At 40.4% G+C, this 19423-nt stretch overlaps 1 protein-coding gene across 2 annotated transcripts in view; it reads left to right on the top strand.

The window, feature by feature from the left end:
- Positions 1–19423, top strand: part of Elk (Eag-like K[+] channel) — a 42730-nt gene that overhangs the window by 18495 nt on the left and 4812 nt on the right. For both annotated transcript variants that reach the window (XM_078176843.1, XM_078176844.1), the window contains exons 3-14: positions 5951–6184; positions 6831–6944; positions 8109–8236; positions 8298–8526; positions 10893–11056; positions 13556–13769; positions 14483–14662; positions 16799–16998; positions 17149–17398; positions 17479–17741; positions 18385–18533; positions 18593–18761. In XM_078176843.1, the coding sequence (XP_078032969.1) occupies positions 5951–6184; positions 6831–6944; positions 8109–8236; positions 8298–8526; positions 10893–11056; positions 13556–13769; positions 14483–14662; positions 16799–16998; positions 17149–17398; positions 17479–17741; positions 18385–18533; positions 18593–18761 (2294 nt within the window). The remainder of the gene's footprint in view (positions 1–5950; positions 6185–6830; positions 6945–8108; positions 8237–8297; positions 8527–10892; positions 11057–13555; positions 13770–14482; positions 14663–16798; positions 16999–17148; positions 17399–17478; positions 17742–18384; positions 18534–18592; positions 18762–19423) is intronic.

Consider the following 19423-nt stretch of genomic DNA (forward strand, 5'->3'; position numbering starts at 1 on the left):
TTAATGCATAAATGTGTTTTTAACACTAGATTTACAGAGAACTGAAAGCAGCTGTTTTATATTAATTAATGAAAGTAACAGTAGACTTTTTATTCGGAATTTTTGCATGTAGTATTATAATATTTGTCACAAGTAATACATATATTGTATAAATAGCTCATTAATGTATCTTTACAATCTGAATAATCGTAAATTAAACAAACCCGTAATTTTAATGAGTTTCATAAACCTAGCGTTGACCTGGACAAAGACTGTATCTATTTAGACTTTTTACTATTTTTATTATAATATATATTCCTATAAAACGAATCATTCAATCATTTTCCATGAAAGAGCCTTTCCAACTTCAGCATCTCTAATAATTAATTGTTCCACTAGTCTGTTACATCTCCCTAATATCTCATCCCTCATGATGTTGCAAAACTCAACTTTTCGCTTTGATTAACACTTTAATTTTACGAAAATTTCGCAGTTGCCAACTCGTTAAAACAAAACGTATGTATCCGGCCATTTAGACTAACTTAACAGGTTTACTGTTAAGTACAGTATGTGACCCAAAGTCGTACCATTATCTTAATCCTTTGACGCTCCCATTTAATACATAGAACTACTAAACCAGTTCAAACAACTAGCTTCCAATATTTTCTTTCACAGTCATTAAACTATGTAAGTGTTATTAACCGTGTATTATTTTACCGTGTATTGTATTATTTATATTATTTTATCGAATTTTTACTGAATAAGTCGACCGAAGATATTTTTCTGAAACAATACACATTAGTCGCGTTAAGAGTCCTGTAATTCTAGTATTAGAGGATCGCAGCTATTGTTTCAACCACTGTATCAATTCGAATAAAGCAGTTTCAGACCGGCAGCAGACGTTTAAATCCCGAGCGCCTCGGAGCGTTAGGAGCGGGTTGAAAAACAAAGATAGTTTCCCTAAAGGATCCGGCCAAGTGGGAAAGGGGTGCTTTCTGGTACAAAGACAGTGTTAGACCGACGAACACTTACCGCAAACCCGTCCTCGAGCAAGTTACGTTCCGATCCGCCTTCTACGGCATGTCGTTCGTTCACTTTACGGTCGGAGCGACGCGGTTTTGCGGCCGATACGATTCGATTCGATTCAACGTGTCAGACGCAGAAATCCCGATTCTGTAAGGGAGCGGATTCACGCGAGTTTGCCGGTAAGCAAATTTTCCGGTGTCGGATCGTGCGCGAAATCTGGCGCACATATCATCCGATTCATACAGCAGCCATGCGGCAGCGGCTCGCAGTCGCGTACGCGACGGGGACACAATCGGCTCCATTAGTCTTTGCCCAGACCCGACTGAAACTGTACCGTTTACGCTGCTTTTAGCGGTTGATGCGGTGATCGTAAACGCTGTCGTTGTTGTTGTCCTGGTCCGCCGGCCAGTTTAAATATGCTACTGTGCACACGCGCGTGCACGCCGGCATTCGATAGACGGTCGAACGATGAGTTCACGCGTTTATTAGAGTCGCGGACAAGTATGGGAAAACAAACAGAGACGCCTGTCGGGCGCAGATCCCCTTTAATTAAAGGGGACGCGCCGCCGGGAAACATTTTTATATGATATACAGAGTAGAAACTCCATTTATTTGGAGCCGATTTATGCAAACGAAATTTTCGCCAATGACCGGTTTCCTGTGTCCAGCCGTTCCGGCAATTAATTTATCTGAACGCGAACTAGAGTTATTTGGAAACAGAGTTGCACGCAATGGGGACAGTCGGGCTATTGTACGTACGAACTAGCTAGTCGTTTATTTATTCGAACAGCCAGAACGAAACCAATAGTCCAATGAAATTCGGAAGATTCGAAAATTGGAGACGCGTAACGAAGTTAATTGTTGTTTATTTGTCCAACGTTTGCCTGCAATTGTACGCAGGACCGTTGAAAATATCAAGTTTGTCAGCGAGTTAATTAACATACGTACGAACGAAGCTAGGTAAAAATGTTTGAAGTATTGGAAATATTTTTCCTTGTGTGAGACAATGTTTCAAGAATTATTTTTATTTATTGGAAATAGTTGTTTACGTTGCGGTAAAAAAAAAAATTACTAATCGTTGTAGTATTTTCTTAAGATGTGCCAGAAATAATTCTTTGATACAGTGTAAGTGTTTAAATTTCTATTAATTAACTATTTTCAAAAATAAGCTTTCTCTGATATTTCTCTCAGTTATTAATTAATGTCACTTGAATATTTACCGATGCATCCTTTTAACAATGTACATGTCTCTAATGTAAATACGAATATATGAGAGACATACTTGCAGTTGTGCTTGGTCGGCAACATATCACTGTATGACAAACATAAATTATTTATTCCACTTTTTCGGTGGATACAGATTATATATTAAAGCTTCTATATTCGTATGAAATATTTGTCAGGAAACATTTTTCATATGTACAAACAGCACGAACTTATCACAAAAGTCATGGTCTTCCTTGACGATTCGATACCAGTGATCTCGGTTCTACAATTAAGCTTTAATTAGGCTTTAAATTTTAACTCGTTCATTATTTCCACATTTTTCTGTTTCTTTTTTTAGTATTCTCCTTTCTTCTTTTTCAGGACTTCCAGATTATTCACTCCTTTCTATTTTTTATTTCAGCATGTTCTTCTGCACTTCCAATTCTTTTTTTCTCGTCCATTCTTCTTTCTTTTTAATTTCATATTCTTCCCTTTTTCATTTCCTTAATGTTGCTATTCTAGCTTAATTTTCTTTCTCGTTCCTTCTTTCCATTTTCATTGTCTTTGTTGCTCTTGTACATTCAACCTTCTCTATTCTTCACTGCGAATAACGAATAAGTTAGATCAGGGTAGATTAGGTTTATAGGTTATGTTCAGTAGATAGCATTATCCCAGTACTACGTATAGTCCTCACCGAATTTTATGTCGCAGACATTTTTTATTAAAAATGCAAAGAAGTTTCCTTTCCATATTTTTTTGTATAATAAATCAGGTATTTGAATAATAACGAACCTTCCGCTTAATCGGTTTAGAGCAGAGTATATTTATTATTATTATGTTTTCTTATTACTACATTTACTATTATATATTATATTATACTTATTTTACTAACAGTCTTTTGATAGCCAGAATAGTAGACAAATTATCCATTTTACGTTTATGAAGGCTGTTGTTTCAAATATTAATACATAAAAAATATAAGAAGGATTAAATATTTTTATTTTGTCAGCTAGAAAATATTCTCACTGAATTATATAAAATTCTAGACAACAAATTAGTTTCCACGCGTTTTAACTCCTTACGCTACAATTTCTTTCGAAGATGATAAATAACTGTTTACCAGTAATAAATTCCTACGCAAGCAGATAATTTACATTCACCTGTACGAATCATCCGTTCCATGTTTAAATATTGATAATAGAAGGGAAGAATTTTATTTCGATTTGAAACTCGAGAATCACATCCATATTTAATAGATCATGTTCCAGATCTTCGAAACAAGCCTGACACGAGACGGGGTTAATCTTAACATTTTCGCGGCACGGAACCTAGTCTTACGTCATTTCAAAGTCTTTCCCTGAATACGGAATACGCAGATCTACGTCATTTGAATTATACACGCAATACGTCATATTTAACTATTAAAAATCTATTCTTCTATATACATTCGTAATGTTTAATCTGTTGAACGACAAATAATAGAAAATAGATTTTTAAAATTTCTAAATAGATTTAGAAATTATGTCGAATTCAGGTAAACGTTTCCACGTTCGCCCGTCGCGAAAGTGTTAATAAAAGAAAAATATTCCCCAGTAACGGTTACACCGACAGTAATGGGCGCATTTACCCTAAATGGTGTTTCATTGTGCCAAACGAACGATCGAAAATATCGTGTCAACGGTCGCGCGAGCAGAATTTCGTAGCAGTGATTCTCTAATAAACGACTAATAGTCGTCTGCCGCATCGCGTCGGCCGACTCTTGACAAATCCACTCGCGGAGTTCAATCCATTTGATTTCGATTGAAATTACGCGCGAGTTTTCCAATAACGGGGACCCCGGCAGTAGCCCGATCCAGCCTGGCATTTAAAACGCATCGAACAACGTTCACACGCGTTACCTTTTAATTATATTATATTTTTATCTGGAAACCTTTCGCGTAGCCGAACTTATTATTTTCCAGTGCTGCATAAAAGGCTGACCTCGCCTCGTCACCATGACACGAAAAAAGTTGCGCGGCATTGTTTGAATATGCTCATCCACCGAAAACAGAACTTCCCTTGCGCACTTGCTCTGCAGGAACAGCGCGATAAATAGAAAGAAGGAGAGCACGGTTTATTCAGCGAAGAGGCGCGCGCGTGTATGCCGCGAGTAGGTGGCCCCGCTCGCGAAAAAGCCAATGTCTCTCACGAAATCTCTTTGACCGTGCCCGTATAATCGGAATGATCCAGCTTCTTTTCGACGAACAGGAAGCGTGGGGCGTCGCGACGCGTGTCGTCAGGATTGCGCAAGGCTGGGGGAGAAGATGAAAGTGTTTCAGGGGTAAAGCGTGGAATTAAAAATAGTGCCGTCGCTCGTTACCCTGAAAGAGATTACGCCGTGACGTCAGAGACGTCGACAAAGCTATCAACCAATGAACTGTACAGCTTGCGGGGCAGTCATGCAACAGTTCCTTGCATCACGCGTGTCACGCATGTGATCATTGAAATCTTGTTTACTCTCGTCTCTCACTTGCCGAGAAACCCTATCGGTGTCGGCGTGCCCGCGTTTCGATGCCACGAGCATCATCGATGCCTTTCGGCGGGGAACAAAACCGAGCCGGCCCGGCACAGGGGTTAAAAGTTTAATCAGAGCACCGACGCTCACCCCTTGATGGTACTTTTTGCGCGACGTTGTTGGCTCGATCGAATCGAATCGAATCGAATCGACGCGAAGCGAAGCCCTGCGTGGAAATCGTTGCGACACGGAATAATTGAAAGGTAACAGTAGCGACGCGAATTCACTTTGTAAATTGCACGACTGCGCGCCACGAGGAGAAAAGAGTGGCCGGGAGGGGGTGGCCCAGGTGGGAGGTTCTAAAGGGCACCAGCGCGCGCCTGCATATTTATTCATTTATTTATTTATTTATTTATTCGATACTTAACCGGTATAGCCCTTTATATTCAGAGTATCTCGGCTAAAGCGAGCCACCTAAATATCTGTATTATTTTTGGAGACATTCGATAAACTTCATTAACAAGGATTGAACGGTTCAGGGAGATCAATAATGTGGAGATAATGATTTTTCTGCAACTGGAGAATATTCGGAGACATAAAAAGCACGTTTACGTTGTTAATTATGAATTTTAATCGAAACTATTTTTCAGTGATTGTAGTTTAAATATGCGTCGATCTTATTTTATATTCTTATTTTTTTCATTTAAAAGTATCGCAAAATTAAAAAATGTATCTTAATCAATGGCCAGTATGCGAATCCTGTAATCTACAGACCCTTAACAAGGGTTGCATTTAACTGTATAGTAAAGCCAAATTATAGCAGAGTTGGGCAATATTCGTACTATTTCGAATAAAATTGTATTCGGGTTTATTTTTATCTAGATAAATGTTTATTCAGTTAAACATTTATTCGATAGCGTCATATGAAACATTTATTCGATAGTCTTTATATTTCATTCGCCATCGGAATACAATTTTGCCCAACTTTAAATTATAGACGTACACTCCCTGTTAGAAGGACAAGGGTATTGTGCAGATATACGATACTATAGGCTTGTTTGAAGTCCTTGCCGCATCCGAGGATAAACCCCAATGTTCTCTATATACCCTACCGACAATGGATTGAATATGCTGATTGAGGGATAGATCGGATGAAAAGAGAACGTCGAAGATCGCGGACGGTGACGTTCGTGGTTACCAAAGTTACCAAAGACTCCTTGTCTCCTTTCTTTGTTTCATTCGCAGATAGCAACTTTGTGCTGGGAAATGCGCAGGTTCCGGCTCTCTACCCGATCGTTTATTGCTCCGACGGATTCTGCGACCTGACAGGATTCGCGCGAGCGCAAATCATGCAGAAAGGTTGCGCTTGCAAGTTTCTCTATGGCCCGGAAACGAAGGAGGAGGAGAGAGCAATGATCGACAAAAGCCTCGAGAGCAAGACCGAGCTGAAGATGGAGGTCGTATTTTATAAGAAGACGGGTAAGTTTCGCTCGGTGATTCGAGGTTCTAGGTCCGCGAGCCTCGAATCAAGAATCGGCCCCGAAGAAGAATCTATTCCTGCTAGGAAAAAGTAAGGTCGCACTCTAAAGTCCCCCGTGTTTCCGAGTTCGTTCCCTTTAAAGTTTAAAAGATTCACGTATATACGCGCCTTGACAGAACCAGTGCCTTCGATCCGGCACCACCAGCCGGAGGCAGGCAATTACAAACAGTAGAACGTATTGATCTTTAATTCATGTTCACGTGTAACAACCTTAACTGTTCGTCTCCGCCGGTAGGGCGTACCTCGCCTTGAAAGATAACGTATAGGAAGATAATAACGCGGTCTCGTGAAATTATTTCTCGAAGGAAAGCGGCCTTGCTGCGGCGACGACGGCGGCGGCGACTGCAGAGAAAAGAACTTTTCCACCGGGTCGTCGTTTACTATTATTAATTGACTCTATCCGATGGAAACGCACGCGGAGACCGTCTGCAACAGAAGTCGTTTAATCAACGTAATCGGTTCTGGGTCTATCAGTGCCCCGTAACAGCTAATATTTCACTCTTTACTCGCTCGGTGTCCATTTCTTGTTCTCCGAACGGGGGATAGGTAACTGGATCTAACTATGCGACCGACTTTAATTCGCAGGGACTACGTTCGATTGCCTGCTCGACATCGTCCCGATCAAAAATGAAAAAGGCGACGTCGTTCTGTTTCTGGCCTCGCACAAAGACATCACCAACACGAAGAACCTTCAGATTTGTGAGTTACGAGATAGTGGTGAGTCTTTAGCCATGCTTCGCCGCCGAACCTGAACCGACGAAACGATTTTCCCTGGAATGCGTTCCGATCGGCCCCGCCCGATCGATCGCATTCCAAAAGTTATCCGAGTTTGCGAGCTCGCGGATCCGATCCGGTATGAATTTAAATGAACAAAGTAGCTACGAACGTACACACTTTTTCGCTCGCCGTGCCAAAACGTTTCGTACTTCTAGACCGCGGTCACGCAAACACGCTGCACGTGACACGTAACATGTAAAACGCAACACACTATTCTTCAAAGCGATTCACCAAAGAGCACAAATCAAGCGCCAGCCAACGGTCTCAAATAGTTTGCTTATCTTGTAGAATTTACACATCTCGCGTTGTTGCACGTGTTAGTCGCGTAGAGAAACGAGACGGAGAAGCCGGACCGAATATCTGGCTCGGATCGAGACGCCAGTTTTCGCCGCGTGTGTACACTGCTCGTAAAAAATTATTGCATAGACAAATGCGGGATAAATTGGCCAACTCTGACCGACGATGGCTATACTTTTAAACTTGAGCTTGAAAACTCTACTTCAAGATAATGTTCCTCGATTTTATGTTTGACGCACCTTCGCTGCTACACTCACGATCGGGAATGCCAATGCCGGCGGTACGTGAGAAAAATACAAGAGTAATTTTAAAGTGCTGCAACTTTACGAAATAAGATCGCAGCCGCGTGTCTTTTCGTTAGTTAAAGAAGAAGAATCAAATTTCAATCAAACGGCATCCTCGATTTCGTCAGACTGTACAATTTACAATACGACAAACATGATCTCACGTTTAAAGGATTACACAGTAGTAAGAGTGAATCAAGCTTAAAATCGTGAATTGCTATCTTAAAGTAAAAATTTCAAGCTTCCATTATGCAACCTCTAAGATACCAAAATTGATCTATACCGTAATATAAAAAGTGTGTAATGTAAGCAACTGACGAGAAGATCAGCGTACACGTATCTTCAGCTTTTACCACCCTGCCTAATTAGCAGACGACAGCGCTTCCTTTTCGTTATTAATTACAGAAAGACGATGTACATATGACGGTGTAATGCGTATACTATCGAAAAGCCTGCCGGTCGCGCTGTAAAACGCGCGCCATGCAACGGTACAATTACGTTTCAGATGCAAATGGCGGTCCCGATCCCGAAGCCCCGCCAGCTAATTACGGTAGGAGAAGGAGCCGCGCCGTCCTCTACCAGCTCTCCGGCCATTATAAACAGGACAATAAGCACAAAATTAAATTGAACAATGTAAGTGATTCGGCCGTGAGTCCGTCTCCTTGTTCGCCTCGAATTCCACGAATCGTTTCAGAACCTTCTGCATTCGACCGCCGCACCGTTGCCGGAATACAAAACCACCGGCATCAAAAAGTCCCAATTCGTTTTGAGCCATTACGGCGGCTTCAAGTCTTGCTGGGACTGGCTGATACTACTGGCGACGTTCTACGTCGCGATCGTCGTCCCGTTCAACGCGAGCTTCATCAACATCGACAGGCCTACGATGGTCAGCGACGTCGTGGTCGAAGCACTCTTTATAGTCGGTTCGTATCTCTACGACGTTTATTACATTCGTCATTACATTTTCTTTATTTGTAACAGTATTTTTACAAACACTGTTATTTTTTTACAGCAAGTAAGATTTACAACAGATTTTCTATATTTACATTATTTTTATAATTATCTCTCAAAGACCAATCACTTATATCTATTGCCAGTCTTATTTCGTGCCAAAAGCAATGACAGTATTGATAATAAAAATGTACGGCACATTTTTGTGTTTCCTTATGCAAGGATCACTTATTAAGGATTTAATCAAGCTACGATAAAAAATTTCGACAATTTTAGACCGACGATATCCAAGGAAATAGGTGTTTCGTACCACCGAGCCCCACGATCTCGTGTGAGCGACCGCGCGATCGTTGCTCGACAACGAGCCTAAAATAATGAAATCCCGAATTCTCGGCTTATCGATTGGTATGCTTTTAGAATAATTCAACCGAGACGGATCGCGAAGGGTGCTCCTTTTATCCAATCGGTGATTCGAGGAGCTCGTTAAGTCCGAAAGCAACGGCTCTCCCTCAACCCTGTTACCAATCTGCTCGTTTCCATCGAGCCCGCTGCCACTCGAAAAGGTTTCCTCACTTGCGAGGCAGAATCCTAACAATTTCTGTGTTTCCTTATTACCCTCGCCTCTCTGTTTCCCGTCGCCTCCGCGCCGGTAAAGAATGGCCGCGGTTCCGCGGTGTCGGACGCATTAATTCCGTACCGAATTAGTATTCCGCCGCGGAATCGCGCCCCCTCGAATCGCCCTCTGCGAACGATAGCGACGCTCCGCCGTTAACTTGTTCGCGTTGAATATCGAATAACGATCTTCCGTTGAGGAACTCTTCACAGGTGTTCGACGAGAACCGTGTCTCTTTGAGAACATAAACCACGGAATCGGATTTACGGGCGAAAGGGAAAAGCAAGGCGGAACACGTCAGCGGGAATGGGAAGGAACATTCACAAAGATAGGGAAAATGTGCCTAATACGGGATCCGTTTCGTTTTTTAAATTATAATTTCCGATTAACCCTTCCGTTTCCATGGACGAGATACTTTGCTAATACTATGTCGGATATGCGACAATATTCTCTTTCTAGTTTGAAACCCATCTTTCTGGAAAGCGTATTTCATTATCGTCATTATACTCAAGTTTATCTGAGCATAATTTTGTGCTGTTCTTTTGCATAATTTTCTTATTAAGCATAATCGCTGTCATCGCCTTTCAAGGAGATTTCTGTTCGAATGTCGTCATCGGTGTCCTTAAACAATGCTACTAATTAGGTTCAGTAATAAGTCCGTCCGCGTTTTCTTCTAAGAAAATATGCTACCGTGCAGCCGTCGACGCGAACGGACTTATTATACAATTTGAGCCTAATCTGCTCTGCTTTAAAGTAAACGCTTCCGGCTTTCATTTAAACTAAATTGGATATAAATAGCTCCACGGGAACGTATATTAAAATCCGTCTGAACTTTTCCTTTTTAACCTTGTAAACCTTACGATCTCAGAGGTTGATTTATTTTGAATTCTACAAAATGAACTAGTCACTCTATTGCAATTTAATTTATCCTATCTTAAAGTAGACAATTACAGCTTTCTTTTCAGCTAAATTGCATATGAATGTGTTGACACATTTACACAGGATGCCATTTTGTGAGAAACAAAAGAAGTGTAGCATAGTTTCTCCACTCAAATAAGTTCCAATAAGCACACATGATACAGTACATACCACTCAATACATAATACGCAATAAATGAAAGCAAAAGAATAGAAATGTGTTAAGAAAGGTGTAAACCGGTTTGAAGGGCTACTGTGCAACAAAAAGGTGTCGATTCGACACTTTTTGAAGGACAATAAATTAGGGTCATGTATTAGTAGAGGTCGTCGTATTAGACACCTCTTCCGTATCCCGTTGTTTCGCGACTAAATTCGTTTCCCTTCGACATCGGGCAGCCTGTCGCTGGAACTACCAAGCTAGCGCGGAGCTTGTCCATGGCTCCCCATAAGCTCGCGGGGCGCCTCTAGGAATTTTGCGGAAATCCGGTTTGCAAACGGGATTAAAAGCAGTTGGAAACGTATAGTTCCGGGGAACAGGATTGCGTTTGCTGGTTGTGAAACTAGAAAGGACAAGCGACTGCGAGCGCATAGTTCTCGGGGCCCTTTGATCCTCGCCGTAGCCGTAGCCGAGCCGAGCCGAGCATTTTCAGTTCGATGGTGGTTCTATCTAGCCGTCGTGCAACGCCGTTGCGTCAATTTTCATTTCGCTCGACGATTATCGTTGAACGCCGCAATTATCGGGAAATGGGAACCGAGGGCAACAGAGCAACGGAGCAAACCAGCCACCTGTCTCTTCAACTTTCCGCAGATATCGTTCTGAACTTCCGCACGACCTACGTGAACCGGAAAGGCGAGGTGGTCAGCAACAGCAAAAACATCGCCGCCAACTATATGAAGGGCTGGTTCATCGTCGATCTAGTGGCGGCACTGCCCTTTGATTTCCTTTACGCCTCGGACGTGTACAGCGGCGAGGTGAGTGTTCGTTCATTATTCCACGTAAAGTGCACTAAAAGTCTCGCATGGCCATGCCCACGGTACCTTGCAAAATTAAAGCCGGTCCATCCGCGTACGCTCAACCACCCTGATCGAATCTTGTACGTGCTCGCGGGCTTGATCAAATTTTTAGCACGATTAGGCCGAGTTTGTTCCAACGATGAAAGAAAGCCTGCATCTCGTCGCGTCGCGCGGTCTAAGAAAAGATACGTGCGCGGAATGCCGTGTCGTGGGATACCGTGACGCGAATCGTGAATGGGGTTCGTTTACCGATACGTATATTACGGTAAACGACGTACCGATTCTTTCCGTCATGTTTCCTACCGAAGAACCTCTCGCTATGCCGACGATGAATGATACAATCATCCGAAGTTCGCGACGCCGCGCGCCGAGCCGCGGCAGAGAATTCGCAATTAAGTTCCTCCTCGTTGCTCGGAATAGGGCATTCGAAGTATCCGACGCGGAAATTCTTACTGTCCCGCGTTCCTCCGGCCGATTTGCAACGTTAATTACGCTGGTCTACAAAAGTCCGCTCATTCTTTTTTTTTTTTACTGGAGATTTAATGTGTCAGCTTGCAGAGCATGTTTCACGCTGAATTCTAATGAAGCAGATGGTGCTTACGTCTTAATTATAATTAAGTTGATTTTGTCAAAGCCATTGTAATCGTATTCTTCTATATTCTGTGTGGAACAAGTTCTGAAATATTCGTTTACGATTTGATCGTGAATCTTTTATGTCTTTCTCCGAACAAAGCCTCGCTTTGCCACCGAAACGATTCATGCACGCTACCACAATTTTATTGTTAAAGTATTTTTCAGTTATTTTATGTGCATTTCGCAAGCGCAATGGATATACATTCAGTGAAAGTGATACAAGTTCTAACAGCAGTCTTTTAGTAAAGGAAAATGAAACGATGAAATGGAAGTGATAAATGGGAAAGAAATAGGAGAAAATGAAATCGTAGATAAAAGCTAAATTGGATATGGAAGTAAAACAGTTTGTAAAACAAATTTTATGAGCTTCGGTAAACGTTGCTTCGGGAATATCCATAAACAATTTTCCAGAAACATTTAAGAACGATAAATTTCAAAGTTTGGATCATTTAAGCGATAAAGAAAAGGGATACACTTTTTCAATGACCTGAATCGACAGAGTGAACATAAAATTTTCAACGCTTCGTCTAAAATCGAAAAATTGTTCTTTGAAGTGTTTTATAAATATTTGTGGAAATAAAGGGCAAGTTTGCGGACAATCCTTGCAAAGAAATCAAATTTCAGACGCGAATAATGATTACTGCTTTTAAATATAGTAAAATTACTAATTCATAACTTTGTTTTACATGTACTAACCTTTTTCGTTGTAAGAAATACGAGTTCTCTATAAAAACTTAGTAAAAAGTTTTCTGCATCATTTTTACCGTCATTTATTCTCAAGTATATCCGATAATCGGAAAAAAATAACTTAAATCTGTTTCTGAATTTTCTCATATTGGGAGACTATAACAATTTCAAGTGACTGTACTTTAATCGTAATTTATTTTAGAATGATAAAAATATTTGATTCTACTAAAAAAAATGTCGTTCGCTTCAAGTGTACCGTTATAGAGTCAATAAACAAGTATGTCATTTATCTTTTTCACTTCCAAATCTGAACTGGGTTAAGTTGATTTTGCATCCGGTGCCGCAAATACGCGGTTTCTAGCACGCGATGTAATGTTGAATAATTACTATGATCGTATATATTTATAAGGTATAAGACATTATCTAAAATGTGCAACTTGTTGATTTTCTGGAATATTTAGTTTTCTGGAACATCCCGTTTGAATAGCCGGCCGTAATCAGCCAGCAGTAATCAGACAGCATATTAACACTCCATTTGCAAACAAATATTAAACTCCATTTGAAACATTTCTGTTCCGCGCGAAACGGCGAGCTACAGTTATTCAAAACGGAATTACATAAAAACTGTATGTGACAGGTAGATTGCGGATTTTCTCATGCAAAATAAAAATTGCTTGCACTAATTACGAGGCATAAAAGCTACATAGAACGCATAGACATTGATTTCGTCCTTTAATCACCTGAATGATTTAAATGCACCGTAGTAATATTTTAAAATTCCTTTCGACGTTCTCACTGTTTTTGTGTTTGATCGACCTACTTCTGTCATAAACGCATCAAATTCGCAGCCTAGTGATAGGAAAAAAACGGATTCCGAATTCGGATTCAGCGAGAAAAATACATAAGAATCGGTGCAAACATTGTCTGTGAAAAAAGTTTTGTTTGCCAGAACCATTATTATCAAAGTGAAGTTACATACAACCTATGCGTGACAGGAAAAAACGGATATCGAAATCGTCGAGGAAAAACGCATAAACGTCGGCGTAAATATTTCCCGTAATAAAAATCGTGTATGCCAGTCGCGTCCCCAGATCCCACTGGCAGGTCACGATTACTAACCGCAGTCTTTTATCGCAGGAATCTGGCCATGGTAACATACATTTAGTAAAGTTGACCAGATTGCTGAGGCTAGCGCGGCTGCTGCAAAAGATGGACAGATATTCGCAATATAGCGCCGTCATTTTGACAATGTTGATGCTACTTTTCATCCTGTTGGCGCACTGGATGGCCTGCGTTTGGTTCGTTATCGCGGAAAAAGAAAGACTGAAGAACGACAGTGACTGGGACCTCGGTAAGTCGACGTCTCGTAATTGGGAGCCGTGTCCAGGTGAGAACCGTCGTCCTATGGACGGACCGGGAAACGTTTCGTGCGAAGGAGAGCCACTCCTGGGCCGTTCTGGGATTTGCCACGCGCGCGGAGCATCTATTCCGCTATGCATGTGTGTGTGCGGGATGTACATGCCTAGATATACAGATTAGTCTCGCGCGTATTATTTCGAGGAAACTCGTCTACGGAGAGCTGTGAATCGAGCGCAGAAACTGTTGTTCCGCGGTGCGCTGCACACGGCGGTCGGCAAACTTTAACCCTCCGCGTACCACGGCGAAATTGTACCGTCTAATTTCGCTAAGCGAGTGATAAATGCTCGCTTAAATTAATAATGCGCTGCGGTGGCTGCTGGGAGTCCGATCGCAGATCGGCGAGAGTCTGAGCCACTCCAGGCATCTACATGCATGTATACAGAGCTTTCCTCGTGGACTTTCTCGGAGACTCGGCAAGCTTCACGGAGATTGAATCTGCTATCCACCTTAAGAGTGCACACGGTCCTGCATTCTACTTGAATACGATCGAATAGATTTTATCGACGTCGGCACACTTGTGACCGACATTCGCGTCATATTTTAAAGCGGCGGGCTGGGTCGCGCCCGGGATCAACGGAATATTTTGATTTTTCGGCATGTCGGCGAACGCAGCTCGGCGGAACTTTAATCGAGGCAATTTTTCAGGTTGGCTTCACACGCTGGCGGAGAGATTAAAGATTTCCGTGCAAAACGTGACTCACGCGGAGAGCTACATCACGGCATTGTATTTCACTTGTAGCAGCTTAACGTCCGTAGGATTTGGCAACGTGTCCGCCAACACGTTCTCCGAGAAGTTATTCTCCATTTGCGCGATGCTTATTGGCGGTTAGTAATCATCATCGATCAGTATAGTACACGTCCGTCCGTTTGGATTATCGATGGATCATCGGATAATCAATCGGATCGGTTTGCTCGAGGCATGTTTGTTTGCTAAGAATTCGTGTGCGATGCGTTAATATTCGGTATATAGAAACGGAAGAGAGAGAGAGAGAGAGAGAGAGAGAGAGAGAGAGAGAGAGAGAGAGAGAGAGAGTAAGAGAGAGAGAGAGAGAGAAACAGTAAGAGAGGGTAAGAGAGAGTAGAGTATACTCGGGTAATTTCCTGATACAGAATAATCTTTGATATTTTTTCAGTCTTTAAAACTGATGCTGATTTTGATTGATCAAAATTTGAACAAGTAATATTAAAGTTCTACTTTAGCTAATAAAAACCACGATTTAAATAAATTCTGTGGTATAGGCAAACCTTTTTGATCGTGAAGTACATTTACTCACATCGTTTTTCGTGCTGATTTTGAAAGGACACGTGTTGTTTAATTACATACAGTTCAGAAATGTATAAATTATTCAACATGAAGCTACATAATATTGAAATGATACAAATTGACAGAATGTAAGCATTGAATTGTTATTTGTAACGATTGAACGGCGGATTTTATACATTTATTGCAAACATTGAGTAAGAATATAATTTTCGATTGATTAATATTATTAAAAGGAAAGATACATTTTTATTGAACTCTCGCTTCATACAATTGCTGAACAACATTTTTATTTTGTATAAAGGTCAGCCGTCTAATAATGGTACTAGTGTTATTTCTGCTTACGAAAGGTAGGTGAATTCTTATCTTGTTTTGAGCGTGAGCTCATGTTTTCTAGGAACAGCTTGAGAAAACTAACGAGTCGCGTCATCAACAATGTTTCTCTGTGCCCAAAACAATTGGCTATCGTGAAGCAGTCATTATTTTATCTGCTAGGGTTTATTAAAAATTTCATGAATCGTTATGCAGGCTTCCAAACCATTAAATATACATTTAAACAGGCAAGGGTAGTTTACTCAATGATAAAAGTGACTAACATCAAGAACTTTATTTAACATATTTAAAAAATTAAAATCTATATCAACTTTGATAATAATTTTTGAGCTAATTTTAAACAACCTTTCGTATTTTATCTCATGAACTTCGAAGGGTAGTTTCACCCTCTAAATATAAAAACAGAACAATATGAAAAGACACGTATCTCTTTTTTTGGCCCTTTCTAATATGCCTGAGAACTAAAACAATTGCAAACTAATATCTAAAAATCCTGCCATAATGATAGCATAACTTTTTATTGATAATATTTATTTATTTTTCTCGACAATATAAAACATTGATTTTCTTTACGAGTGATCGAAAATAATGTCTATATTTATTTTGTAAATAATTAACTGAAAACATCAGAGAAGAGCAATTTATATAAGTTACTGACTTGCTCTGTTTGCTTTATTGTATGCTCGGTATTACATTCTGGAAATACATTTCTGATTGTCGAGTAATTTTTAAAACATTTTTATATCAGTGGAACAATTCCATTTCGGACGAGTGCACACTATTACTTATAAAACTGTATAGATGTCGACGGAACATTGAACAAATCAAAAATTCTCATTTATTACTGGTAACATATGGATCTGATTTTATTCATTCAATTTTGATAAACGATATTTTGTCGCCATTCCGATTTTGAGGTAACCCACGAAATTTCCATTTTGGATGATATACAGTTAAAACAATGTAATCTTCCGTGTAATCATTTAAATTAAATACATTACTCTGCATCTGAATTCACGTGTAAATACTACATAGTATTTTCTCGTAATTTAAACATTTATTGAAATGATATTTCTCAATAGTATTTGATTTCTGCATTAAATGAAAAATATTACCAAATAGTATTTGCTTGTACAAATATTTCAATGTTTAATATTTCATACGAAATTATTTTATATTTTCCCAAGTCCTTCCCCATATCAGTTCGATATCGTAATTTAGCAAAGAAAATATCAAAACGATCACGAAGTTAGCCGAGTTTACCTTTCGTGTACTAGACGGGAACGATGTTAATTGGTACGGAATAAAGTTGACATCAATTTGCAGTAGGGAATATTTCCACACTGTACATATCGTGTATGCTACAGCTCTGATGCATGCTGTGGTGTTTGGTAACGTGACGGCGATCATTCAAAGAATTTACTCTAGAAGATCGCTCTACCAAACAAAATTGCGGGATCTCAAGGATTTTTTCGTATTGCATCAGATACCAGACGAACTGAAACAGCGAATGCAAGACTATTTCCAGACCATGTGGTCCCTGAACCACGGTATCGACATACACGAGGTATAATGTCGTATCACGCAAATAATTAGGCTCGGCGTTACGAAGACGCCGAGAAACCCCGACCCGGCGCGATGTAATCGTCGTTGTCGGTTGTCGGGCCGGATCAATTCGCGGAGTAATGAGACGAAGCCTGTGTATTAATCCTTTTAGACCCTCGAGCAATTCCCCGAGGAGCTGAGGGGGGACGTCTCGATGCACCTGCATCGCGAGATTTTGAATTTACCGATATTCGCGACCGCCTCCCAAGGCTGCCTCAAACTGCTCTCGCTACGAATTCGGAATAATTTCTGCGCCCCGGGCGAGTATCTGATCCACAAGGGGGACGCCCTCTCCTACATTTACTATTTGTGCAACGGATCGATGGAAGTCGTTCAAAACGACATGGTCGTGGCGATTTTAGGTACGGCCACCATGCCAGCAACATCGAATCCCGAACGTCCTAAACCCGGCACTCTAAACCGCGACTAATTCACTTTCAAGGGAAAGGCGACTTGGTCGGATGCGACATAAACGTTCACCTACAGCATGGCAGCAACGGGGGTGGAACAGGTGGTTCGGGGTCCGCGGACGTCGTGGTCAAGTCGAGCTGCGACGTGAAAGCGCTTACTTACTGCGATTTGAAATGCATACACATGCACGGTCTCGTCGAAGTTTTGCGACTCTATCCGGAGTATCAGCACGAATTTGCGCAAGACATACAGCACGATCTCACTTACAATATACGGGAGGGATACGAGGCCGAGGTAAGTCAGTTCCGACGAACAATACATCGTGTAGAATTTATATAAAGACCGAATGTTGAATAAAACCATTTTCAAATTCCAATATTTAAAAAAAAAACAGTTTTCGAATTTTAAAATAGAATACAAACGTAATTGAAAGACTAAAATACAGCTATATTTATTTTAGAATTTTTAAATTTATTTCGTAGCTATGGAACTATAAAAATACAACGAAATCAAATATATTTTATACATAGAAAGATATAATTCAGAATATATTATTTTAAGAGACAAAGTATAGATTAAATGATTTATTACTTAATCTTGTTCTTAATTGTGACACAAAATTTCTTGAAATTTGAATCGTTTCGAAGGCGTCAAATAGTAAATATAAATTTTTAGTTATTTTTGTTACTTGCTTATAAAAATTGGTTCTACTAACTACACGTTCGTACCCGAAGCAATTTCAAGTAAAACTATTAACGTTTTTAAAGAAATAGTTATTTAGAAAATTTTAAACTGGGTTATCGAATTTTACGATAAAAATACCGGTTCTTAAAAACCGACGAAACCTATTGTGGTGGACAAGTGTTGAATGCGTGGGGACAGGGGAGAGAAAAGAGAGAAATTTCTGTGGCAACGTTTCCGTTTCAAACTTTTATAGCAAGAATCGGATATGAACGGACCCTCTTTGACCCTACCATCGATCAGCGAAGACGATGAAAATGTGCCCGACGAGGGGGAAACTTCGCCTTTATCGCCGCCAAACAAATCACCCCTGCATACATCGAGTCCACGGCACGCCAAGTTCAGGTATGTTTGCCGACTCTCTTTGCGCCGTCATCGCTCAAGTGGTACGTTTCGCGAAACAGGGACGAATATAGGGAGGGCAGAAGAGCAGGGAGAAGCGTGTTGGCGAGAGGAAGAGCGGCGCAGATGATCGCACAGGAATCCATGGAAGAGCATATCCGGGGATCGGTGGAAAGACTCGACACCCAAGTGTCCACTTTGCACCAGGACGTGGCTACGCTGAGTTCCGAGGTATGTTCGCGGGGGATGAGATAAAGTAAACATTCCACGTCAAGGATTCCACTAACAAGATCAACTAAAAGGATTAACACTAAACCTATCGTCTCTGAAAGTAGCCAACGTGTATTGCTTTATGAAAATGACACGATCGAATTAATTTGAACTGTTCGCTATTTTTATTATAACGTAGGCTGCAATGAGGGAATTTATTCTGTCGTTTCTTGAGAAAAAGGAGGCTTTATAATTTCAACAATTTGAATATAAAAAATGTGACTCCGCTCATTTTAATCGACATGGAAAATTTAATGGCATAAATTATAATTTTTCAAACATATATATATATGTACCACTATTTTTATACTGACCGTACGGAGCGTTACAAATGACCCGTCTGTGATATCTTATAACAATTACAACATTGGATTTATTAGGTTAATTTCTTTATCTATAAATGGAAAAATCCATTAGAGTATGTAATAGAAGGTATTGGATCCTAACACTTAACAATAGAGATGCCAGAAGATTATTTAATGACTTTATGTCTTTGTATTTTCAATAACTAAAGGAAAAGAATTATCGAAACGGTCATTTGACCGGCATGTTTCGGTTATTGAGAAAGAACAAGAATAATATTCCTGAAATAATATTACCCACAAAATGGCTAAGACAGGGGT

The sequence above is a fragment of the Augochlora pura genome, chromosome 3, assembly GCF_028453695.1.
Source record: "Augochlora pura isolate Apur16 chromosome 3, APUR_v2.2.1, whole genome shotgun sequence".
Lineage (NCBI taxonomy): Eukaryota > Metazoa > Arthropoda > Insecta > Hymenoptera > Halictidae > Augochlora > Augochlora pura.